Source organism: Glycine soja, chromosome 16 (genome assembly GCF_004193775.1).
Source record: "Glycine soja cultivar W05 chromosome 16, ASM419377v2, whole genome shotgun sequence".
Classification (NCBI taxonomy): Eukaryota; Viridiplantae; Streptophyta; class Magnoliopsida; order Fabales; family Fabaceae; genus Glycine; species Glycine soja.
The window spans coordinates 15,218,783-15,246,024 of NC_041017.1; the positions used below are offsets into that span (position 1 = coordinate 15,218,783).

The 27,242-nt window shown below is 32.5% G+C and overlaps 1 protein-coding gene across 1 annotated transcript; it reads right to left on the reverse strand.

Annotated features, from left to right (window-relative positions):
* Positions 1-12,279: 12,279 nt before the first annotated feature.
* Positions 12,280-14,536, reverse strand: LOC114390354. The gene is made up of 5 exons (XM_028351073.1): positions 14,311-14,536; positions 14,127-14,205; positions 13,185-13,627; positions 12,688-12,925; positions 12,280-12,567 (listed from the first exon to the last, which is right to left on the reverse strand). Exons 1-5 carry the CDS (start codon positions 14,314-14,316, stop codon positions 12,548-12,550), a joined length of 786 nt encoding a protein of 261 aa, XP_028206874.1. The 5' UTR covers positions 14,317-14,536; the 3' UTR covers positions 12,280-12,547.
* Positions 14,537-27,242: the final 12,706 nt, after the last annotated feature.

Sequence of the window (27,242 nt, forward strand, 5' to 3'; positions counted from 1 at the left end):
TTTTGATTTTTCATATAGAACAGACTTGGGTTAGTAGTACCTACTAGTAGCACAAGATCAACTTAATAACTTTGAGATGTAAATTTTGAGGATCAAACTGATTAGCACACAGACATACACTATACATAATATTAGGTCTAATAGCAATTAGATATACAAGTGAGTCAATCATACCTCCGTAGATCATTTGATCTATTGCTTTACCTGATTCGTCTCTACTCAAAGGATTGGAAGCATGCATAGGTGTTTTCATTGGTTTGGAACCTTCTCTCTTGAACTTCTTTAGAAGTTCTTTAGTGTATTTTTTCTTATGAATGTATATATTTTTATTGTCTTGCTTGATCTAAAGCCCTACAAAGAACTTAAGTTCTCTCATCATGCTTATTTCGAACTCACTCTTCATTAGATTAGAAAAATCCTTGGAAATAGATTCATTAGTAGCTCCAAAAATAATATCATTAACATAAATTTCAACTACTATGAAATCTTTGCCAGCTTCTCTTCTAAAAAGAGTTGTATCCACTTTGCCATTCATAAAACCATTTTCTAATAGAAAAGAACTCAATATGTCATACCAAGCACATGATGCCTATTTCGAACCATACATAGCCTTTTTAATTTTGAAAACATGGTTTGGAAGAGTATGATCTTCAAACCTAGGCAGTTGTCTGACATATACTTTCTCTTCAATATAGCCATTTATGAAAGCACTTTTAACATCCATTTCAAATAGCTTTATATTTTTATGAGCAACAAAGGAAACCATGATTCTCATAGCTTCAAGTCTATCAACAGGAGCAAAGGTTTTTGTGAAGTCTATACCTTATTTATGGTTATAGCCTTTAGCTACTAACCTAGCTTTGTTCCTTACCACCTTACCTTGTTCATCTAGCTTATTTTTGAATACCCATCTTGTTCCAAGGATGCTTTTGTTCTCAAATTGGGAAAAGTGTCCAGACATCATTTATGGTGAACTGGTGAAGTTCTTCCATTGCAATGATCTAGTTGTCATTTGTTAATGCTTCATCTATCATCTTAGGTTTTATTTCAGACACAAGATCTTTGAATGATGATCTAGTTTTGACTCCTTTAGTATGATCTCCAACGATCTATCTTGAGGGTAGTAGTTAACAAATTTTCAGTTCTTAGTCTAAGGTTATTGGCTAGATGACTCTCCAGTTTGAGGAGGAATTTCATCAAATTGTTTGACTTCATCTACCTTAGGAGCAAAAAAAAGATCAATCTGCATATTTGCAAAATCGTCCTCAAGATTTGATAGTTTTCTGTTAGATTATTGTCAAGCGTACCAATGTCATCGCAGGTTACAAATTTATAAAAAGACATCATCTTCATAGGCACTTGAGTTACTCGATTCCTTCAGATAAAGGTTATTAGATTAATAGTTATGTACAAATTCAATTGAAATATCATGGGCTTCTCTAACTAATGAAAGATAACTAAAGTAACGGAATAGCGAAAATAACAGAATCTAGTGCGTTAGAAAGACATAAAATTATGGAAATAATAATAACAAATTTAATTAATTCAAGAAAACAATAGGATTGAATTTCATAGTTCATACCCTTAGTACCCTTAATAAGATTAAAACATATAAATAATTTTCTGACATTATTGATGCACACGTTAAATTACCCTGCATCGATCCCTTGCACTTAAGAATCCTAAGAATATTTACTGAATATTGATCCCTCACATATGAAATAAATATCCCAGCATTATGATCATAATCTCGTGCTATATGCAATCAAAATGTTACACTTTATTCCTAGCAATGTAACATAAAGAGTAAATTCATTCAGTTCAAATTCTAAGAGTACCTTCCAGCTAAACTTAAAATCCATTTTTCATGAAACTAGTGATAAAATAGAATCAAGCATTACAGACAGAATGAGTAAAAAAGATTCATACATATATAAAATATCAAAAGAGATAGATAAAGGTACGAAGATTACATCCAATCCTTTGAAGAAACTAGCCGATCATTGCATAGAGCACAAGTTCAACAGGAGAAATGACAAAGGATGTGATCCATAGTCATAACTCTGCAGCGCCTGGCTCCATTTTCTCACACTTTCTTCCTTACTGCGAGCTTCCAATGGTTTTTGGTTTTGGTTCTATGTTCTACCTCTAGTTTGCATGGTTTATGTAGAATTTGAGCCAAGAGGTGCAGACACAACTCGCTTAGGTGTTAGTCGATGAATACGACTAACTTTTGTGTAAGAAACCTATGTAAATTCTATCAAACTCCTCCAATTTATGGTTATTTTGTAGTGTTGTAATTACTTTTTGTTAAAGATACGTAATAAATAATTAGTACTCCCATTTTGTGTATTTAATAATCATTTCCTCTCAATTTCAGGTTAATTAGGCAAGTTCGTGAAGTGCAGATTTTGATCTGCTCACTAAGCCAATCTGCCGACTCAGCGAGCCATCCACTGAGCGCAACAATCCTTTGGCTAAGCGCGAGGAAGAATATGGAAGAAGGATGAGCTGTGCATGTTTGCTGAGCGAGGTGTCATCTCGCTAAGCGCACCGCTTGAGTCCATCCGCTGAGCGAGAAGACGCGCGCTAAGCTGAAATTCACTAATGCGCGCTAAGCGAGCCAGAGTTGCACTAAGCGCACAAACACCAACAAGGCCACCTATTTAAGCCTGAAATCAGAAATGGAGAAGGAGTTTGGGCAATTCTCGAAGCTTTTGCATGTTCTGAGATTTCTAGAGAGAGAAAGGTCCAAGTTCTAGAGAATTTTGAGCTTTTGCTATGCGAAGACTGACAGAGAACTGAGCATGAAGAGGAAGTCATCCTGAGAGCATGAGATGAGTCTGTGAGTGATTGTGAGGTTCTAGAGATGGAGGAGACATCCCCACTACTTGTATTTCTTCACTCCTTCATTTTTCTCTTCTCTTTGTTGTAAAGGAAGCTTCCCAAATATGGAGAGCTAAATCCTCTATTGGTTCTTCCTTGTAGGTACTTGATGTAAATACCTGTATATCTATTTAACGATGTTTTATGTGTTCTCTGTGCTATCAGTACGTCATTTCAGTGTGCTTTTTCCTTGATCACATAGATGCATGCTTTGTTAGGATCATTCAACAGTGGAAACTGGTCTAATTCTTGGAACTTGATAGGATATGGCTAGTTTATCGTATTATCATGAGGGATCGGGGTACGGTAACCTAGTTTTTTGCATGTTTGTCTTAATGCGGTTCTGGTTGAGTTTAGTCCAACAAGAGGAATCTGAGGATGATGCTTGATCAGGATTACGCTAGACTATCATGAGGAATCAAGGCTTAGCATTTCAGGGTTTAGCATTTCTGGATCCAACAAACAACCATCAAAACCTATAGAATCATGAATGAATCTTCCATATTTACACAAAAACACTAGTAAATGTACAATATATATAAAACAACTAGATTTAAGGGAAGTTTATAAGGAAACTATTACAATCGAAAGATAAGTTCTAACATTTTAATCCCAAAAATAACTGAAATATGACACTTATAACTTCATATCAATTGTTAGACCATTATTGAACTTAACATGAATGGATTCTTCCATGAGTAAAGTTCTTGAGTTAAACACTTTGTAAGCTTTAGATGTGTCAGAATGCCCTGGGAATATTTCTTTATCCACCTTTAAATCAAACTTTAGGAGTTCATCTCTACAGTTAAGGATAAAACACTCACATCCAAATGGATGAAAGTATGAAATATTGGGTCTTCTTCCTTTCCATAATTCATAAGGAGTCTTTTGATCAATGGACTTATCAAATTATGTTTTGAACATAGCAAAATGTGTTCACTACTTTTGCCCAGAAATGTTTAAGAAGTGATTTTTTGCAAAGCATGGTGCTAGACATTTCCTGTAGAGTTTTATTTTTCCTTTCAACTATCCCATTATGTTGAGGTGTTCTCAGTAAACAAAAGTTGTGAAGAATACCATTCCTTTCATAGAATGAGTTAAACTCAACATTCTCAAACTCAGTTCCATTGTCACTTTTGATAGAAGAAATAAAAAAAATCATTTTGAACCTTCTTATAAAATATCTCTGACCTTAAAAGACACATGTTTATGTGCAAGGTACTAAACCCATGTATATCTTGAGTATTCATTGATAAACGTCAAATTTATCGGATTTTCATATGCATCTTGTCACGTTTATTTGGATTTTTAGTTAACTTCAGGCCTTGTTTTGAATCAAATTAGCTTTAAATTCAGTTTTTACTTTGTCTTAGGATGAATTTTATGTTTTAGTTATTTTTGATGAATTTTTTTTATAATTTTCCAACAAAAATAGGCCATTTTGGCCAGAGCTCCAAAAACCCAAAATCACCAGAAAGTTCTAAAAGGAGATATTGCAAAAATTGAAGATAAAAGTTAAGAAAATCAAGAGCAAGATATTTTTCAAGGACAAATCAGTTGAAGAAGATAATTACTCAAATTAATTAGAGATATTATTTATTTGTAATTTCTTGTGATTATCTCCTTAGTTAAATCTAGCTACAATTTTATAAACATGAGGTTGGGCATTCATTGTAACATGGTAGAAGTTCCGAGCAATTCTTAGAATTATATTTTAGACTTCCACCTACTAGACGCCTCCATTATTCCATTAGACACGCTAGGTTTCATTGAATTATTTTTATGAGTGAAATTCCTTCCTCCTAAGAGAGGAAAGGAAGAACCTTATTTCACTTTAATTCTATCAAGTCAATACTTCATCTTGAGTTCTTTATTTGTTTCAATACTTAATGATTTTATTTGATTGGTCATCTTATAGACGAATTCAGGAATTGACTTACGCTTGGGTGAGCCTTGTTGAAACCCAAACATGAATCAAGTACTTAATTTGGATTATCTCTAGAGATAGAATAATCTTGGTTAAGCCTCGCTAATTTTTTACCATTAATGTTAATTGCCATTGTCGGTATATCCAAGGGATTAGGTATCACACAAGTAGTTTAGAATCTGTAACCATGTGGGAGCTGGGTTAGAATACTTTAGTGAATTATGGATGATCAAGAGAGATGAGTAGAGAATTGTGAAGTTATAGTGGATCGAGTGAATTTGAAGTCCAAACCTAGACATTCATTCATCAAGATCTGCACCACCATCCAAGTCTAGTATTTCTATCTTTACTTAATTATTTTATCATCATTTAATTTTTATTGCAATTTATTTTAAGTTATTTATTTTGTGACAATCACAAAACAAAAATACAAAAACCTAGTTCTTAGTTAAATAATTGTATGAAATCCATCCTTTATTCGTTTGGGAGATGACTTGGATGATAGTTCAGTTATTACATCATGATTAGGTTACACTTGGCCCATAAGTTGAATGTAACATGAAATAAAACTTTAACAGTCATCAACTATGACAAAGTCATATTTCTTACCTCCTAGACTCAATGTCAGAGTTGGTCGGAATAGATACATGTGCAACAATTGTAATGGTCTAGTAACGGAAAACATCTTTAGATTTGAAAGAAGTTTTGATATGTTCCCCTTGTTTACATGCTTCATAGAGAAGATGGGTTTTTCCAACAAATCTTAGGCACTCCTTTTACTAAACTAATTTTAGATAATTTTGAAAAATGTTTCAAATTGACATGCACAAGTTTTTTGTGCCAAATCTATCTTTCATCTTCTCAAGAAAGTAGACATGTTACATTCGAATTACTCAGAAAAATCTCATATAGATTATTGTGTTGTCTGGCAGTAAAAAGAACTTGCCATCTTTTGTGTTGACTATACATTGGTCTTTGTTGAATGACACAATATAACCACTGTCGCAAAGTTGACTTATGCTTAGTAAGTTATACTTCTGACCTTCAACATATAAGACTTTGTTTATGGATGCTAGAGAGGGAATAACAATTTTACTTATACCAGTAATCTTCCCCCTACCCATGCCTCCAAAGGCAACTGCTCCTCCTTCAACTGCCTTTAGGTCAAGGAATATAGACCTTTCACTCACCATATGTCGTGAGCATCCACTATCCAGGTACCTGCTTAAACCTATCCTTTTCCAACTAAGGATATCTCCAATAGGAATAATTTGAGATTTTGATACCCAAATCTTTTTAGGTCCATTAGCATTAGTATCCTTAGACATCTGCTTCTTTTTATGGATGCATTTGAACTTTGAATATCCAAACTTTCCATAGAAGTCACATATGTCTAAATCAAACTATGACTTGGAGGATGTTGCCTCTTTCTATAATCCTAGGCTAGAGTTATCATAGGGGTGTTGATGGAATTTTAAAATCCTGGTTAATGTGTTTGAGCTTTCCAAAAACTTCCCAAATTCTTTTATAGGGCATGCTACTACCTTTGTTTTTCATCATAGTGTTTTCAAAAACATATGTTTTATATTTTTCTTTATACTTTTTTACACTAAAAAGAAATCTTATGAAAATTCTGAAGAAGAAAATCATAAGGCACATCATCTTCATCAGATGAAGTGCCAGAAAAAGTCATCATATGAAGTGCTAGAAGAAGTATTAGATCTAGAATAAGTTTTTACCGCAATCTTTTCATCTGTATCTCCCATTAAACAAATGTCGGCTTGTTCATTGTCTAAACTGCTACTCTTCTCATTGTCTAAGTCATCTTAGGTGACCATCATACTTTTCTTCTTCTTGTCACCAAAATATTTTTTCATCTTCAATTGGGGACACCCAACCTTCATGTGTTCAGGTTTTCAACATTCGAAGCAGATGATCTCATTGCTTTCGAGAAGCTTCTATGGAGGCTGGATCTTTAGGCTTTAATAAGGTCCTTCAATGGTGATTTTCAGCCATAAAGTTTTAGTGGAATATAAAGGAGAAGAGGTGAGATGCACTAGAGAATAAGCCATGGAAGGAGAAGTTTCACCACCAAGAGAGTGCCTTGGATAAGAAGCTTAGAGAGGAAGCTTCAATGGAGGAAGAGAATGAGAGAGAGAGGGGGCGTAGGAATTGAAGGAGATTAGGGAGAGAAGTTGAACTTTGAAGTGTGTCTCACAAGTTTCTCATTCATCAAAGTTATGGCAAGTGTTACGCATATTTCTATTTATAGCCTAGCAGATGGGAAGCTTCCTTGAGAAGCAAGGAAGGTAGCTTCCTTGGGAAACTAGAGGAAGAAAGCTTCCTTGAAAAGCTAGAGGGAGCTACTCACACCCCTCCAATAGCTAAGCTCACCCCCATGCCAAAATACATGAAAATACAATGGAAAGCTTCCTTGAGAAGCAAGGAAGGTAGCTTCCTCGGGAAGTAAGGAAGAAAGTTTCCTTGAGAAGCTAGAAGGGGGCTACTCACACCCCTCCAATAGCTAAGCTCACCCCTATGCCAAAATACATGAAAATACAAAAAAGTCCCTACTACAAAGACTACTCAAAATGCCCTGAAATACAAAGCTAAAACCTTATACTACTAGGGTACCCTTAACTTGTACACTTAATTTGTAGGGTACCCTACAAACCTAATGGCCAAAATACAAGGCCTAAAAGAAGGGAAAACCTATTCTAATATTTACAAAGAAAAGTGGACCCAACCTTGGCCCATAAGCTCAGAAATCTTCCCTAAGGTTCATTAGAACCCTAGGGCCTTCTTTAGCAGCTCTAGCTCAATTCTCTTAGAGCCTCTTGCTTGTGGTTCTGGTGACTAGTCCCTTCCCAGGGAGGATTGCATCACTTTTTTACACTAAAAAGAATTCTTATGAAAATTCTAAAGAAGAAAATCATATGGCATATCTTTTTCATCAGATTAAGTGATAGAAAAAGTCATCATATGAAGTGCTAGAGGAAGTATTAGATCCAGAATAAGTTTTTACCATAATCTTTTCATCTATATCTCCCATTAAACAAATGTCAGCTTGTTCATTGTCTAAACTGTTACTCTTCTCATTGTCTAATTCATCTTAGTTGACCATCATACTTTTCTTTTTCTTGTCACCAAAATATCTTTTCTTCTTCAATTGGGGACACCCAACCTTCATGTGTTCAGGTTTTCAACATTCGAAGCAGATGATCTCATTGCTTTCGAGAAGCTTCTATGGAGGCTAGATCTTTGAGCTTCAATAAGGTCCTTCAATGGTGATTTTCAGCCATGAAAGTGCAGCGGAAAATAAAGGAGAAGAGGTGAGATGCACTAGAAAATAAGCCATGGAAGGTGAAGTTTCACCACCAAGAGAGTGCCTTGGATAAGAAGCTTAGAAAGGAAGCTTCAATGGAGGAAGAGAATGAGAGAGAGAGAGCGGGCATGGGAATTGAAGGAGATTAGGGAGAGAACTGCAGGTAGTCTTTTGTCTCAATATATTCAAAGTGTTTTGCGAGATATTCTAAACTTTACAAGAATTTATAGAGATCTTTTTACAAAAGGAATTTGAATGAGCACTTCGGTTGGTTTTTCATGTCTTCAAAGCTTCTAGTATATATAGGCCTTCTTCAACAATTTCCTATTGTCTCTAAATGGATAGACTCCTTCATGCTGGAAAACCATTATTATGAGCTATCGTGTTGAAAACTTTAGTAGGAAACCACTTCCTTTTGCGTCAGAGTTAGTCTGCATAGCAGAATGCTTCTTTTGATGGCGATTAGCAAATTTCAGAACTTAGACATAGGATTCGATAGATCTGAGGAGAATGTCTCTAAAAAAATCTCAGACATAGAGTATTAAATGAAATCTTAAATGTAATCCTTCAATGTTATATCAGATCATGACTTTAGCTTGCTATCATCTGAAACATCAAACACACACTCACAAAGCAAGTTCTGATATCAAATAAGACGCAACTTTTAACCTTTGTATTTGTTTGCATCTAATAAAAATAATTAAGGGTCCTAATTCCTCTTAAGACACGGATGTTTTTTTTACTTAACATAAGTGATTAAGTCCATTGTGCATGAGTTAAAACCCCACAGTGTATAGACACTGGTTTCCACAACATAATGGACGCTTGTTTAAAATTGTACATTACACGCTGGATATTACTCACTTAGAAAAGTTCCATTGTGAATGGAAGCAAAACAATAAGAGCATAAAGATGGAGTACCATTACCGTGTGTGCTCATTTATAGTTAGTCATGTTACACTTAAGGATAAATCATTAGTCCATCAACAATTTATATCTTTGTAATCATCCAAATATTGGGTATGGATGGATTGTCCAGTCAAGAAATATTGGACCTTCTAGAACTAACATCGAGGAAGAGCACCTAACGGATTTTGTTGCTAGAGATAGAGCAAGACCTGTTAGTCACCTTTGACTCCCTTTCTTAAAGTAAATAACTTGACTACACTATGCAAGGGATTTAGATTCTTCTTGTAAGGAATTACGGATTAAGCATTTTTATGAGTTGGCGATAACACATTATTGATAAACATTCATTAATAGCTTTTGTATGCATAAGGGAGTGGTTTACTGAAGTTTAACCCCAATGTTTATTATCATTGTTTCATGTAACTCCTTTCCACAATCTTGATCCTTGAGAATCAAAAACCCTTTTAATTGTTTTATTTCCAAGTTTTCACCTTTATTTTGGTTCTTAATCTTTGTTATTTTAAGTTTGCTTTATATTTTTCCTAGTAATTAAAAATGGTGTAAATTTTCAATTATTGAAAATTCCATTGGGAAAACGATACTTGGACTTTCCATTTTATTCTACTTGTACAATTTAGTTCTCTTGCCAAAAACATAACATAAACACCATCCAAAATGTCTTTAGTTCTAACAGGTTTGGCCCAACGGTGAGTTCTCGCTAACCCCGAGTACTATAGAAGACTTATTGGTCGACACTCCTATCTTTGCTTCATAAGACATGAGCTATCATATTGTGTTCATATACTATCTCAATTCATGCAACGACCTAGACAAGAGCATTCAGATGTTGCAATATGAGTAGTCAAATACTTGAAAGGTAATCCATGACAAGCATTTATTCTTCGTAGTGATTGTGATTTGCAACTACATGGTTCGTGTGACTTTGATTGGAAAAGTTTCTCACTGGCCAGTAGATCTCTTACTGGGTGGTTTGTGTTGTTGGGAAACTCCCTTATTTATTGGAAGACCAAGAAACAACATATAACCTCGCATTCTTCAATGGAAGCCGAGTATCACTCTATGGTGGACACCACCATGTGTGAGCTCAAGTGGTTGAAAGTTCTTGTCTCTAGTCTCGACATCCAACTTTCCTGGCCTATACCTCTTGTGATAGTTGTAACACCCCCTGATTGTTAACGTCTCAATGGCTCACACTCTACAACACTTCAGATGGTGACATTTAACTCAAGTTCCTTGTTGCTCAAAATCCTTCATCAGTCAAAACCCTCCATAGGTAGCCCTTTTTTAGACCTCCAATATTTGCTTCATCAGCTTCTAGAATCAATGATTGTCCCCCAAAACCAACATGAGACTTTTTAGCATGATTTGTCCTAACTCACACGCTTTCTAGGAAATTTCTTAGAGAGTCAATCATCCCAAAACTACTTGAAGCCAAGAACGTTTAACTATGGAGTTCTTAAGTGATACGCTACCGAAAATTAAATGCATCTTGTTGGTATAGGTAGTACAATTAATTCATTTAAGTCATCTTGAACTGTACATTTCTATACTGGCATAATCTTTATATCCTTTTCATTTCAGTGTGATTCGCACAAGGTGTTACATGCCACCAGATTTCGCTTGGTTCATCCTCGAACCACACAATACTAGAAGAAACGTTTGCTCTGATATCATTTATAATGCCCCTAATTGTTAACATCTTGACAACTCACACTCTACAACACTTCACATGGTGACACTTAACTCAACTTCCTTGTTGGTCAGAACCCTCCATAGGTAGCCTCTTTTGAGACCTCAAATTTTTGCTTCATCTATTTTCATGATCAATGACTATCCCTACAAACCAACACGAGACTTTACAGCGTGTTTTGTCCTCACTCACATGGTTTTGTGGGAAACTTCCCAAAAAGTCACCCATCCCACTCCAAGCCAATTACACTTAATTTTGGAGTTGTTAATTGATAGGCTACCAAAAAGTAGATACATCTTGTTGGTATAGGTAGTATCAATTAATTCATTGAAGTCATCCTTAATTGTATAGTCTCATACTTGCACAACCTCTGCATCCCTCTCATTTTGATGTGATTCACACGAATGGAACCACATGTAATACCTCATGCAAATCACACTAAAATGAAAGGGATCTAGAGGCTGGGCTAGTATGGGACATTGTAGTTGAGGTTAGATTAAAGGAATGAATTGGTACTACCTATAGTAACAAGATGCATCTACTTTTCGGTAGCCTATCACTTACGAACTTCTTAGTTAAATGTGTTTGGCTTGGAGCAATTACGAGATGGGTGACCTTCTGGGTAGTTTTCTAGGAAGTGTGTGAGTGAAAACAAAGCACACCGAAAAGGTTACCTAGGGAGGGTTCTGACCGTTGAGGGTTCTAACCAACAAGAAAGTTGAGTGAAGTGTCACTATGCGAAGTATTGTAGAGTGTGACTCATCAAGAAGTCGACAATCAAGGATGTTATAAATGGTATTAGGGATGTTATAAATGGTATCAGTGTATATCTCTCTCCGAGTACGATGTGGTTCGAGGAAGAACCAAGAGGAAGCTGGTGGGCATGCAACACCCGGTTAGAATTACACAGGAATGAGAGTGATCTAGAGGCTATGCAAGTACAAGACTGTACAATTGAGGTTAAATTAAAGGAATTAATTGATATTACCTATACTAAAAAGATGTATCTACTTTTCGGTATCCTATCACTTAAGAATTCCACGGTCAAGCGTGTTTGGCTAGGAGCAATTACGGGACGAGTGACCTTCTGCAAAGTTTCTTGGAAAGTGTGTGAGTGAAGATAAAACATGCTGAAAAGTTTATTGTTGGTTTGTAAAGACAGTCAATGATCCCGAGAGCAGCCAAAGGTGATTGTCGAGGTGTCAGAAAGGACTACCTATTAAGGGTTCTGATTGGTGGAGGGTTTTCACCAATAAAAATATTGAGTAAAATATCATCGTGTAAAGTATCATAATGTATGAGCTTCCTAGAAGACAACAATATTAGGAATGTTACAATAGCCCGAATACTTTGTTTCTAGCGAATGTGTGTGTGTATATATATGTGTGTGTGTGTCACACTAATGAAAACCTCATATTGTACCTATCAAGATTGTTTAGTCTTCTATAACATGGTGGAAAAAATTACTTGAAACACTCTTGTTGACGGGTAAACTCTTCAATATTAATTAAGCCAATTAAGAACCTCATAATGTAGATGCCAAACATAGCCATTTCAGACATAAGGAAAATAAGTTCGATAAACATTAGGTGCATCACAGAATATTGATGTTACAACTTTTCTTGCCAAACCAATCTAACTATTTTAAGTGAAGCAACTAGGAATTCCGTGATTATCAAATTAGGTATACAAAAACCCATAGACAGAGCATTAACTCATGAAGTTGATTGTTTGCTGAAAAGTTCCATCATCCATAGAATAATAGAATATCTTCCTTAGATACTTTTCTTCATAGTTCCAGCACCACAACTGCCAACAAAAATGTACTAAAGGGTTAGTCAAGTATTTGGTTAATGGCATAGATACAAGGACAACGACTACAAGTATCAAATATATATACACAGAGAGAGAAAGGGATGTCTAACTTACATTCAGAATCTGTGGTGATCCAGTTTTCTTTTCTACAAGTGATGCCACTACTCTCTCTACGAGGGATGTAAGTATGTGAATGTGAAATCTTGGTTTGAACATTTTCAGACCAAGTAGCCAGTGAGTGGACAGAAGAGGTTTCCACATCCCACGTCAAACTGATCTTGGGTGATTCACTGATGCGTTGATCATCTTCAGGAAATGCTTCTATGTTTCCTTGTCTTCTAAAATGTAAAACCTGTTAAGAATTTGACGATGTCCACTAATTAATTTATTTGGAGTAGTCAAATTCAACTGAGAAATTACATAGCTGAACAATATTAAATGGTTTTATTTTAGCATACAATAAGGATATCCTTTCGATTCGTGACATAAATAACATTGAAGTGAGTTTTATCTTTGTTTACAAAATCTCAATGTCTAGTGGACAAAACAATGGATTCTTTCTTTATATATGAGCCACTGAAAGGGTATAGGAAAGGGTTTAAAAAAATTACCTTTTGATCATAGAAACTTTCTCTTTCGTCTGTTTTTGTTGCAGCAACCCTTCTAAGTAGCTCTTTCATTCTTGAAATTAGCTTATTTCTATCACCTTTAGTTCGATCCTTTGTTTCAGCGGTGACACAATATTGTTCACTATTTCTTTCAGTTGTTTTGGACAATGATGCTTCACTTATAGGCAAAACCTTCTTTCCTACTCCTGATAATTCTTCTCTCTTCATATTCATAGAGTGGATAAAATGCCTTCTTCTATTCAAGTTTCTTATTCTGTTTAAGTCGAGGGTTCTGTAAAAACAAGCCTTCGGAATGTCTTTTCCGCATATAAAAATAAACAGTTTCAAGTTCTTGCTGCCAAGCTTCCTCCCTTCGATTGTCTTTGTTCCTTGATGCGCCCTATGATGCCTAACTGTAATTATATCTTGTCCTTCAGCTTTTTTATCTGAAACAACATCATAAAAGGATAATGATGAGGGTTTATGATACATGTTTTTCACGCTATTTTGAACTATACACCCCTTATACAGTCAAATGGGTGGAATAATTGTAAGGTTTTGGAGATATGTCATAGTGTAAAGGTGTAAAAAATTAATACAAGGAAATGAATTGTTCATTTTTTATATTAAAGATGTTAAGAACCGTACACGCTAGATATAAATAAATAAAGAGTAAAATATGATTTTTCCTCAAAATATTTGAAGATATTGAGTTTACTTTCTATAAAAAAAAATTATATGTACATTTCTAGTCCTTAAATATTTTAACAAAAACATGTGTTTTTTAATCCCTAATAATTAATAAGAGACTAAAACTATATCATTTTTATAAATGTAAGGACTAAAAATATATAAAATTTTAATAAAGACTAAACTAATAAATTAAAATATTTTAAGTAATGAAAAAATATTTTATTCATAAACAAAATTTATAAGAATGGCTACCTCTAATTGCTTTCCAGTCGTTGGGAGAACTCCGGCCTATTTCATGATCATTTGTCCCTTTGGAGATCCATTGAAGAATCTGTTATAGTACATAATTACAAATCAGCTTTCATGTAAATAATGATTGCTTCAAATTCCATCAACATGCATCAATACACTACTAACAACTAATTAGCATATATACCTGCATTGCTACGTGCCAACTATTATGCCACTTTATATATTATATCTTTGGAGTGATGGTCTTTTCTTAGACTGTGTTGTCAAAAGAAACGGGTTTTGCAGATCTTTCTGTGCTGTCTAGTCTTTGAGGCCTTCGATATAAGATATGACAAAAATTAAATTGCAATGATTTTAAGGAATGTCGTGATAAAAACCAGGTGGGTGGGGAATGTTTGCTGATGATTTTGAGTAGCATGAACCTTATATATATAATTATACATAACACGATCGAGTGGCGGATGTAAAGCTAAAAGGACTTGATTTAATCAATTGTTTCAGCTTATGTAGCGTGGTCCATAGCCATACACTTGTATGTTGTTGGTCATGTGATTAGAACCCCAACAAAATATGGGCCGTCAATTGAAGACAGAAATTGTATTTGTATTTTTTAAAATAAAACATGATAAAATGAAGAGAGAAAATATAAAATAAAAGAGTTATACGATATAAAGAGATAAAAATAATATTATAAATTTGTTATATATATATATATATATATATATATATATATATATATATATATATATATATATGCATGATATGGTTTTTGAAAGGATTTAATATTTTTTTACATAAATTTTTTTTAAAATTTTTACTTTACTTTCTAATCAAAATTTTAATCAATCTCAGTCCTTAATCTATTTTTCCATTTATATTTTTGGTCTCTTTAGTCAACTATTGCCATAAGGGATATTGGAGTAGTCCAGTTGGCAAGTCACATGAGTTACCACGTCATTAACTACTTTAACATGGTGGGAAATTTTTTATAAGCTATGTGTTTAATCCTTGACCTTTTTACAAAAATCACTTTTAGTCTTTCAACATTTTTTTTTATCATTCTTAGTCCTTTTTTTTTTTTTACAAAACTCACTTTTTTAGTCTCTCAACATTTTTTTAATCATTCTTAGTCCATTTTTTGACGTATATATGAGTCACGAGGTGAAATGTTACTAGTTCGTGATATTTTCTTGTGATTCTAAGGCACTACAAATTTTCTAACAGTGTAAAACTGCTAGTAAAGGATTAAAAAATTGGAAAAAAAAAAACAAAGGAGATTTATTATAAGCAAAATCAACAACTCACAACACAAATCAACATCTCTCTAGAAAATTCTTGCAACATCGGAACACATGTTGCCGCCTTGCTCTCTTGCCACCACCGCCACCTCATGTTCACCCTCTCCGAATTGTGTTACCCATGGAGCAAAAGGGTTTAGGGAAGTAAGTTGAAAATTGAAAGGTTTAGCTTGTGTTTGAGAAGTAAGGTAAGGGATTAGGGTTTGGAACATAAAGAATATGATTCTCTAGTATCGGTTCTTAGAAATTAATTTGATTCATGTGTTCAATAGTTTATGACTTTCCTTTTTCTTGCTAATTTTGTTGATTTTGTATGTTGGATCATGGTTCAATTGGTTGTTGATTTGTGTATATTGAGGGTTATAGGTTTTGCTTAATATTGCATCTTTGTCTCTCTTTTTTTCCTTCAAATTTTTAAATTGTTAAAAAATTTGTAGTGCCTTTCAACCATTACAAAATATCTCAAACAAGTAATATTTTATCATTGGCTATTTCATCAAACTAATAATTCACATAAAAGTCGCATGATTGTCATATCATCACTTAACAATGATATTTGATGGAAAAGATTAATTAAAAATAATAACAAACATAATAAAAGAACTAAGATTGGTCCAAAACCTAATGTATATTGGATAATGAAAGGATTGTTATTGTAACTTTTTTTAAGTCTTTATGGTAACTTGAATATAACATTTTTATTTAAATTTAATAATGATTATATTTTTTATAAGTTTTTTAGGACATTAAAGATGATGATAAACTAATATAAATAGTTTTTATATTAGGAAAAAGACTTATTAAGAAAAACAAACAAAACGACATTATGGTAATTATATATCATATAACATTATAAATAGTTTTTAATCAATAGTTTTTATATTAAGAAAAACAAACAAAACGAGAAAAATTAATCAAAAATAAATATTTATAAATATTATTGTATTTTTCTTGATGTTATTTTAACTGTATCTTAATTTTTTTTACAGAGATTATGGTAATTATATATCATATAACATTATATTATAGTCAATTCTCGTACCCATACTTGTGTAGGGAGAATGTGTCAACATACCTGCATTCACAGCCTTTCCACCATCCGGACTTCCTATGAGAATGTTTCAACATGATACAAACGTTGAATTGACCATGTCGTAGCGTACGAGCCAAAGATATTTGAATTTTATTAAAAAAAATGCTATGTTTATACTCTTTTTAATACGTTCTCCATTATTGACTTATATATATATATATATATATATATATATATTATAAATTTCATTTCTTAATCAATAAGTCTTTTTAAATTTTATTGTTTTTTATAAATTTTAATCAATAAAAAAAAATATGTATTAGAAAAAGTGTAGTACAGAAAGTGTACGTGTCACTCACAAAGATATTTTCGTCTGTGATTTGTTCTTGTGGGTGCAAATTGGAGAGCCATCAATTTCACATGAGACTGAAGAAGACACGAGAATTTAAAAACGTCTTCAAATGGGGACATGCATTCTATGAAAACTGTGTAAGCCCCACGTATTGCTTATTAAATACTACGATTTCGATGTTTATCTTCTGCACATGTTGAATCAAATGAATACCAGATCCCCCTACGATGTGTTTCTTTGTCAACCATTGCTTATTAAATATGACGTGGCATAATTTCTACGAGAAAGATTTTTTTTTTCAGGTTTCATTATTCAGAAATGTACGTGAACCTTTTATCGTATCAATGGAGTAGTAATTTTGTTAACTTGTTAATCATGAATATTGTAGTTACTTCTTGAATATATTTTTAAAATAAATTAAATAATTTTTATTAAATGATTTTATTGATAAATAAATATTTAAAAATAATATATAAAATTTATTCTGAATTGTAAGTTTTTTAATCAAATAAAATAAGTTTATAATTTTCAATTTGAGAATTGTTTAATGCTTAATATATTTAATAATAATAATTTTGATAAAATAATAACGATTTGTAAGATAATTTATAAATATATTTTATAATAGTGTTTTGATTTAAAGGTTATTTTAATAATTATTTTGATTCCTATAGTGATTTTATAAGTAATCAAAAGTAGAGATGGGTAAGTAAAGATTTTGAAAAGAAATGAAGATTGAAAAAAGTAAAGGTTTAGAAAGATATAATAAAGTAAAGAGACATCAAGTCATAAAAGGTAAAAATGAACACATACATGATGACCTTCTGAACCAGTAATCAATTTCGATGTGAAGTGTTGTTGGGGTTTGAAGAATTAGGTGATACGATTCAATCCACCAAAAATTGTTAGTCAAAGGTCTTTTTTATATACTTCTAATTCTAATGGTCAAATTTATGATTTCAAAACGTGTACAATATTTCTAACTACACAAATTTAATGTTATTTGGTGTCTTTACGTAACTTCTTTTATAACCCCTTTCAAAATTTGAAATTGCCTTGCTTCTGAGCGCTTTTAAACTCCACATGTGCTTGAATAAAGTCATTGAAAACGCCAATCTCTATCGAAATAAATTCTTTCAACGGCGAATTCAACTTCTCGAATTTTGTTTCATATATCGATCAGTTTCAAATCCACTCTTTTATTTCTCTTGAGACAAGTCCATCAAAACTATATATATGTTCCATAGTGTAGAAAAAAATTTACATAACAAAGATAACAAATGTCCCCCCCAAAAATAGTGTGTTCGAATATTACTTTTTTTTATAACAGTATTTTTGTAGCAATTATTTGAATGTCACTATAATACCTTGCCTAATTGAAGTGTTGCATATCAAATTGCACTATTAACTTTCTACATGGTGGGAATGTTTTTTTAGTTATTGTTGGTCTGTATATTTTTAAATACTTTCCATTTATTGAACCAATATAACTCTCTATATTTACTTCTCGAATTGCATAAGCATTTCTTGAACAAATATTTTCGATAACATATGGTTCATCCCAGTTAGGTGACCATTTACCAAGAACTTTTGATTTCTTATCAATTGGTAATATAACTTTTCAAACCAAATCTCTAATTCGAAAAAAAAAATCCACACATTTTTATTATAGAGTTTAGCAACTTTTTATTTTTGATGAATAATGTTTTCTAGAGAAATAAAATGTTCTTCATCCAAGGTACTTAACTTGTCATACATCATATCCCAATAGTCTTGGACAAGGATTCATTCTATTTTTGAATTTGAATCGAATTTAGATTTATTTCGATAGGAAAAACTAATTCATGCTGATGTGTCATTATTTTCTCCTATTTCTTAACCCTTTTTGTCACCAATTTAATTACTGATTAACTCTAATTGTCAAATTTATTATTCAATTTTATCAATTGGGCCCACTTGACTAATTTGGTGTTTTTAATTCAATTTCAGGATAATTATAAGCAATTGGGCTGAGCTACAATGGACTTGAAGAGAGAAGACAGTTATATTAGATTTCGTCTAATTTCATTTTATTGCGTTCAATTTTTATTTAGTATTTTTATTTCGTTTTAGGCCAAAATAATGTAATGAGGCCCAGTGACTTTGAGCGATCCTTATAAATAGTAGCCTTGGGATTCGTGAGGCTATTCTATTATTCAGGAGTTTTAGGTTTTTACGTTTGGAGCTTTGTATTACTGTTCACGTGAATGCATTTTTCCATTTTCTGCTTCTAATTGCAATTTCGTTTTTGTTCCTTCTTCTGCCTTTAGTTTCATTTTCGTTTTCTGCCTTTAGCTTCATTTATGTTTTCTGCTTTTGTTGAACTTATGGAAGACTAAATTTCTAGTGTTGTTTCCCTCTGAGGATGAAGCATAATTCTCTTTGAGGTTCTGTTTTTAATGTTGCTCTCCTATCGGTTTTCCCTTCACCAATTAACCCACATGCGCTCTGTTAATCTGTGCACGCTTCGTGTTCGATTAATTGTCTCTGTGCTTAAATTACGTTTGTGCTTAATGAACAAGGGGTTAATTGATGTCTGTGTTGCTTAATCACATATTGACAACCCTAAATTGATTTTAGCTTAGTAAATTAAATTAAGGTTGGATTAAGTGGTTAACTGCCAGGAGTGAAATCCTCATAACCTAGGATAAGAGAGTGGCTTCTGAATCAGAGGAAACAACACATTTTTAATACTATTAATTTCGTATTCCAATCTGCTTGTTCTTAAACTCACAAAACAAACACACCCCCCCCCACCAATTGTTACTGTTATAACGAAGCATATTATGAACATTTGGTTAGTTATTGCTCGTTGGGAAACAACCTAGGATCACTTCCTAGTTATTGCATTCTAATGTTTATTTGATTCGGGTACGACTTCGATCACATGCCCATAAACCAACTTAAAAGGAGAAACACCAGTAACCCCTTTTGGTGAATTTTGATAAGCCGAAAAAATTGATCTAAACTTTCATGTCAACTTCAAGATTTTTGGCCAATATCACTACTAAAAAAAACACATTCTACGTTGGTTATTTACCACATTCTACGTCGGTTATTAACCGTCGTCATAGGCAACGTCGTAGAATGTTCACATTTATGATGACGATTCTCAAAAAACCGTCTTAAAAAAACTACAATTCTAAGACGGTTTTCAAGAAAAAAAAATTGTGTTAGAATCATCATTCTAAGACGGTTTTCACCGGTGAAAACCGTCTCTTAGAATATATTTTTTCAAAAAATAAAAAAATAAAAAAATTGAGCATTATAAGATGATTTTTGAAAGAACCCTCTTAGAATGTATTTTTTTAAAACAAAAATAAAAATAAATTGAAGGTTCTAAGAAGGTTTTTGCAAAAATCATTTTAGAGTGTAAACATTCTAAGACGATTTTTCGAAGAACCATCTCAGAATGTTTTTTTAACAAAAAAATAAATTGAACATTCTAAGACAGTTTTTACAAAAATCGTCTTAAAATATAGATATTCTAAGACAGTTTTTCAAAAAACCATCTTATAATGTCTTTTTTTAAAAAAAATATATAATTTTAAAAAAATTTAAAATAATAAATTTCATATGGGAATACCATGAGTCAAACACCAAAGAAAAGATAGAAAATAAAATTTATATTCTTTTCCATAAAAATCAACATTAAAAACAATAATCAGAATAATTAATTAATGCATGACACTAAAATTTCAAAAATGTATAACATAATAATTATTTAGAATATATTAAAAAAATTCATTTGCAAATAGTAAGTAAAATGTATCTCAACAAATAATATTACTAATGGTCATTCATTTCACATCATTAGTTCGATAAATACTAAAATAATAATAATAATAATAATAATAATAATAATAATAATAATAATAGTCAAAAACACTTAGACTTCTTTAGTTTTTAGTTTCCTTAATCACATCACCATATCAATGAATGCAAAATTGATTCGTATAAGTAGTAGATTAAAGCAAAAGAACCACCATGTGTAGTTAAGTAGTAGATTAAATTTTGAGTTTTGCTTCTTATAAGCAAAAACCACCACGTGGAGCAGCACTAGCTATAAAGTAAAAGAACTACCATATATATTCTAATACAATTTTTAAATAATAAAAAAATATTTTAAAAAATTCAGGAATTGATTATCTAATAAGTTGTTAATTTTCATTTTGCTCTTATTCTTGTTATACCATATATAATATATAATATACCGTAAAGTACAGTCACTCTAAAAGGTAATTGTGTAAATACATCTGGGTTTGTTTGGATAAGTAAAGATAATTTATTAGAAGGAAAGAAGTAATGTGAAAGAAAAAATAGGAATTCTATGTGCAGAAAGCAACCTCAAAAAAAAAAAAAAAAAAACGACAGCAGATACGAAGTTAGAAAGTCGCTACAGTGACTCATTCTATGTCTCTACATTATTCCACATCAACTTATTTCATGTAGCATGAACAAGAATATACCAGGGAACATAAAGTAATACTAATAAATACAACTTTATGACTCCCACCTGCGTAAATAAAAATCCACCTAACATATCTGCTGTTAAATGATGTCAAGGAATAAATGTACTGGACTTTTATTTGAACCTATAAAGAATTAAAGTGCATCAAACAGACACTCGTACAAAACTTCTTATTATTAGTACTTTCAGATCTGACCACAAAAGAAAACGCATCCATGTGAAAGCACATGAAGCTCCATTACATAATGTTTGTTAGCATAAATACAGACTAAGTGTACTGGACAATCAATGTCTTGGACCTGCAGGAAGATTTAAAGCTTTCATACTGCCTATAGCGCAGGAGTGGTAGAATAGCATTTGTAAACGCCTATCTTCAGACCTTTTGCACTAACTCTTCAACTAAGAGACAACACCCATAAAGTGTTGAATTATCAGCACCCTGTGACAATAAAAAAAGCCCCAAAAAAAAGTAGCATTGTGAGTACAGGAATGAGTACAATATAAAAAACTTAAAACGATAAGGGAGACTTACAGTTATAGGTGAAGCTATTAAGTATTCAAACTTAAGGATCAACTAAACAAATGACCAATCAACAGGTCCTTAAGACATTGTTTACTTCATAGGTGATTTTGGAAAGAAAAGCGAGTTTGAAGAGATATAGAAAATCACAAGGCTGACCAAAAATGTTTCCCTTGAGAACTCAAAGGGAAATTTGAAGTTAATTTTAGGATGGTATAAATATATGCTAAACACACAGGCAACTAGAAGAAGATTCTTAGCTTATCTGAGAGTATATAAGCCTTTTTATGCACCACAAGAGGTAAACCTCAAAACTTACAAATGTAACTGAATTGAATTAATATCCAAAAACATCTGCAAAAGAATCCAAACTAATGCTGGTCCAGTTATAAATCTCTTCAAATGGTAAAAATGAATTCATTAAAATATTTGCACCTTAGGAGCAAGTTAATACTAAAGTGGTTAATTAAGTCAAGAAGTGGTTACTCATTAACCATTCTGAATATTGTTATACAATTGAGTGGTTAAATAATCCACCGTAACTCCTTTTCAGTCATTTCTAAATAACATTTGCTAATTGCTAAGAATAATTTAGGAAGATACATTCAATGGAAAATAAAAATGAAAAGATAGATGAATAGTATATTTCTGTTATGAAATATATAGTTCCAAAATACATTTCTAAAAGTTTCCTGTGATCAAATTTTCATCTTTAGAATATATAAGAAAATTTAAGAAAAGATAGAAGTAAGGAAGAAAGAGAACATTAATAACAAAATATAAGAAAGTTGAATCAATGTAACAATTCAATCACTTAAGTTACCTGTAGCCTAAATACAAAAGATGGATCCCTTTGTTTAAGGTGTTCCTGAATAATCAATATACACAGCTAAGCATCAGTGTTTAAAAACTTTGACACCCTCCAACTTCATCATATATATAAATTGGTAATCTAATACACTAGGTCTGTATACAATGAAGTTGTAGATGCAAAGTAACCAGATTAACAAAGGCATATATCATTTAAGACGGTCTGTTTGAAAACAAGTTATTGTGTGACTCTGTTTGAAAATAAAGGCATAATTATATCACTATTCCACATAGGAAGAAAAACATGAAAATTCTGGATTAAAAACCATATTAACATATTAATGCTTTACAGAGAAATAAATGACCAGACAAGAAGTGGAGTTTTAACTGTTGAGGAAGCAATCTTGAAAGAGGCATCAATATTAAGCTGTCCAGACAACAAACACAATCCTCTTGCACTAAACTTGATCACATTAACTACTTTGCTCTCTATTTTCAAATTACATTACCAAAGTTAGAAGTCAGTAGATAAAATTTAAAGAAAAAAACTTGAAATTTTGGACACGGTGCATAGCTGTGTATTTTCTAAGGTCCAATGCTATCAAATAGAATCTCAATTCAAAGAAAAACAACCTTTATCATACAAAATTCAGAACTGAATTGTTCTAGTACCTTGGATATGCCAATCGTCTAAAAAAATCATCCAATGAGATAAAGTCTCTGAGGCCTGCATAAAGGTGACTGGGACATAATATACTTAGATATAAATTCTATTCACAATGATCATGTTTAGTCTATTCTTTTCAGTTAATAAAGAATGAAGTAATTGCTGAATTCCATACTAATGCATCAAAATTGCACATGTAAGAAGACACTCCAACACTTAATACTTATCTTAGTGATATTGTACGAGAGTAGTGCTAGCTGTATTCGGAGAATGAGTGGATATGAACTACAATGGGTTACTCATAGGAGCCTTTATTTTCATCATAATGGGTTAAGTTTGTTAGATGGTAATTAATCATTCTACATTTCAGATGACTTTTGAGTACCTTGATAGCATGTTTATCAAGTTGGTTAACCATGTCTCCTTGGCACGACAACATATTGACTCTAACCTGTCAAACCAAATAGAAAAATATAGACAACAGGTTTGCATATAAGGTGACAACATTGTCAAACTCAAAGGTCCTACCTAAGATTGAAGAGGAAGAAAAGAAAAACATGATTTTATAACATGAAAGGTAAAACCCTACCTATTATATAAAATTATGTTCAAGAACACACACATATTAAATAACACAATGTTAACTCTTCAGAATGTACCAACTATACAAGAGCAAAGAGAAAAAATGAAACAGTGAATTTACCTTTCTAAAGGAATTGATCCAAGAAATTGGCATTGGTCCTATGTAACAAAGTTGAATAATAAAAAAGTTAGTTTAAAATTTTTAAGCATGCCAAAAGTGAGAAGCTAATAGACATGAAAAAAAACCATGACAAATATTTTCAACACACAAGACACACTGAGGTACATAGTGTCAGAAGTGTTGGAATAGGAAGCCATGAAAGAAGGCAGGTGAAATTTGCAGGGAAATAAGTAGTATTTCCTAATTCAAATGGAACTTGGTTATGAATCCAGTAAAATGAAATAGGAAAATCTTATATAAATATATATAAGAAAAGAGAAGACATTTTGAGCACTGGGATTAAAGTGTGCATGGTATTAGGGAGCAAAGTTGGCCATAAACTACTAGTCCATTCCTTGACATGGAGGTCAACAAAGAATGGAAGACAGTAGGAAATAAAATGCATTGATTATGTAGGTTTGAACAACAATGACTAATACCAACAACACAATGGCAATGAATGAGCTGACTAACCTCCACTTGATGTGGAGTTGTAATATTCAAGCATGATATAATCTTTGTTGGAGCTAGACATCAATGTAGATGCACTTTTCTTTACTAACTTGGGATTCGCATATCATGTACCAATTATCTACCAAGCCATTGATACAAGTCTGCACAAAAACTCGCAGTGTAAGTTTTCTTTTATTAGAAAATCACAGTGTTAGTGTTAGATAAGATAAATGTGAAATTAAAAAAAAAGTAAGGAAAAATAAAAGACCTAGGTTTTAACAATCGGAGAAGTCGATGCCACCTTTCCTGAGGAATATCTTCAATTAACAAACATATTCAATCACACAAGAACTTAAAACTAGTAAGCAGTAACAAATTAGTTTCATTATTGTTATTTTTGATATACAAAACAACTAATGAAAGAGGTACATGGAAAAGGAAGGCCCATCATCAGCACTTGATGCAGTCCTACCCCGCAAGGGCATTGGATAGAAAAACTCCAAGTAGATTGGGCCAGAGATGCAAGAGAAGGCCCTAGGGTTCTTATGAGCCTTAGGGTAGATTTCGGGCCCATGGGCTAAGTACGAGCCCACTTATCTTTGTAAATATTATATTAATGTTTCATTATTTTTGGGCCTTGTATTTAGGGCTCCATAATGTAGGTAGGGTACCCTAGAAATATAGGATTTTTCAGCCCTTGTATTTTAGGGCACCTAGACTAGTTTTTGTATTAAGGGTAGTTTTGTAATTTCACATGCACTAAGTGGATATTTGATGTGTGTGGTTGGAAATAAATTTAATTGAATTGGTAGAAGCCCAATCCAATTAAATTTTAGAGGGGGAGGTGAGCATTTGCTTACTACACCCCATTGCCACATCATATAGTCACACTTTGTGCATGTCCTTCATGCTTTTCATGCCTCATGACACCTAAGCACACTTAGTGGAGAATCTTGGAATTGATCTTGGATTAGTGGGCTGAACCATAACTAAAATTCACTAATCATAATTAGTGAAATTTTGGCTCCAAAGTTTGGCTCCACAAATTCAATTTCAAATTCAAGTGAAATTTGAATTTCCCTCCAATTTTGTGACACTTAGGCTATAAATAGAGGTCATGTGTGTGCATTTTTTTGAAATTTGATGATTTGAATATTAAACTTCAGATTTCAAAGCTCATTTAGAGCACAAAATTTCGTGCTCTTCTCTCCCTCTCCCTTCATCCATCTCCTTCTTCCTCCAAGCTCTTATCCATGGCCTCCTATCGTGGTGAGCTTCTTCTAGACTCATCTTCTCCTTGAAGTGGCGTCTCCTCTCTCTCTCCCTTTCTCCATTCCACTGCCATTCATCTTACAAGAAGCAAAGGAATCCATTGATGAAGAAGATCCTAGGCCTACAAGCTCCAATGGAGCTTGCATCATGTGGTATCAAGAGCATCTTCATCTAGGTGATGTTCTTTTGCTTCCTCTATCTTTTTGTTCGGTGAATTCTCTTTAATTCCTTGTTCTTCATCTTATTCTCCATGTATATCCTCCATTGTCTTGTGGTTTGGTGCTGTTTAGAGTAGATTAAAAAAAATAAACCGATTAAATCTTAGATCTACACTTGTTCTTGCATTTCTATGGTTCAAATTTTTTAGATCTACTCTTGAATCTTGTTTTTGTGTTGATTTTAGGTTCTATCAATTTTCATTCATAATATTCTTGTGCTGAACCTGTAGATCTAAATTTTGTTCCAAAATATTGATTAGAAAAAAAAAACACAAAAATCTAAGTGTAAATCACTTAATCCATGTTGTCTTAGAGTCATGTTTAGTCATAGTAATTGTCACATTATGTTCTAAGTTTGTGTTGAATTTTATTTTGTTGATTGAATTCTAGATACATTTGTTCATGTATTCTTGTCATTCTTAGTCTATCTTTTGAATTTTGAGTCTAATTCATGCATGTTATTTAGTTCATAACATGTTCTAAATCAATTCCTAGAAGTAGTCTTGTTCTTGAACTTTTTTTTTGCTTTCTAAGTTTCCTACATGATGCCTATGATGAAGTTGAGTTGTGGTGCTGAGTTGTGGCTGGATTTGTGAATCAAAATAAGTCTTAAGCTCTCTTTAATTGTGTTATTCAAGATAATTGAGCATAAGCAAACATAAATTGTAACTATCCAAGCCTTAAGCAACATAAACACTACTCTTGATTTCTAGGTTGAAATCGCTGGTGCTGACAGCTTGAACATACGAACTTGTATAAATTACTGGGAATTGGTCACTACGTTTTTTGAGCTGAAACTTTTACTGAATTTTCTAGACATCTGGACCAAAATTATAAAAAAAGAACCAAGCGATTTGGATTAAAGGAAAAAAATAAGAAAAATCTCACAAGTTAGCAGAAAAATCAGTGTCCAGAAAAAAAAAAGTGAAAGGAAAGTGTGCTTGTTGTTTTGGCTCAAAATTTGTTCTATAATTGGTGCCTATTTTATACCAATCCTAGTTCTGAAATTTCAATTGAAAATTATTGTGAAAACAAGTGCCAAAACTAGAGGTTTCTTGAGTCTTTTTTTTTTAGAGTTTTTCTACTCTACTCTAGAGCCATTCTAGGTTTCTCTTTGAGTCCTAGCTTGCTTTTTTGTGCTTTTCATTGCTTTAATTGTTGAATAATCCTTGGAAATTTGTCTTGTTAAAAATCTATTGGTTTAGCTTTCATTTCATTTTTTTTGGTCTTTGGTTATTGCT

Bases quoted from the DNA above. Each gene is read 5' to 3' on its own strand.
- LOC114390354 (XM_028351073.1), bottom strand. The intron at 13,628-14,126 runs GTAGCCATTCTT...ATGTTGTTTCAG, and splicing joins CGACTGGAAAGCAATTAGAG to ATAAAAAAGCTGAAGGACAA. The intron at 12,568-12,687 runs GTAAGTTAGACA...TTTTGTTGGCAG, and splicing joins GATCACCACAGATTCTGAAT to TTGTGGTGCTGGAACTATGA.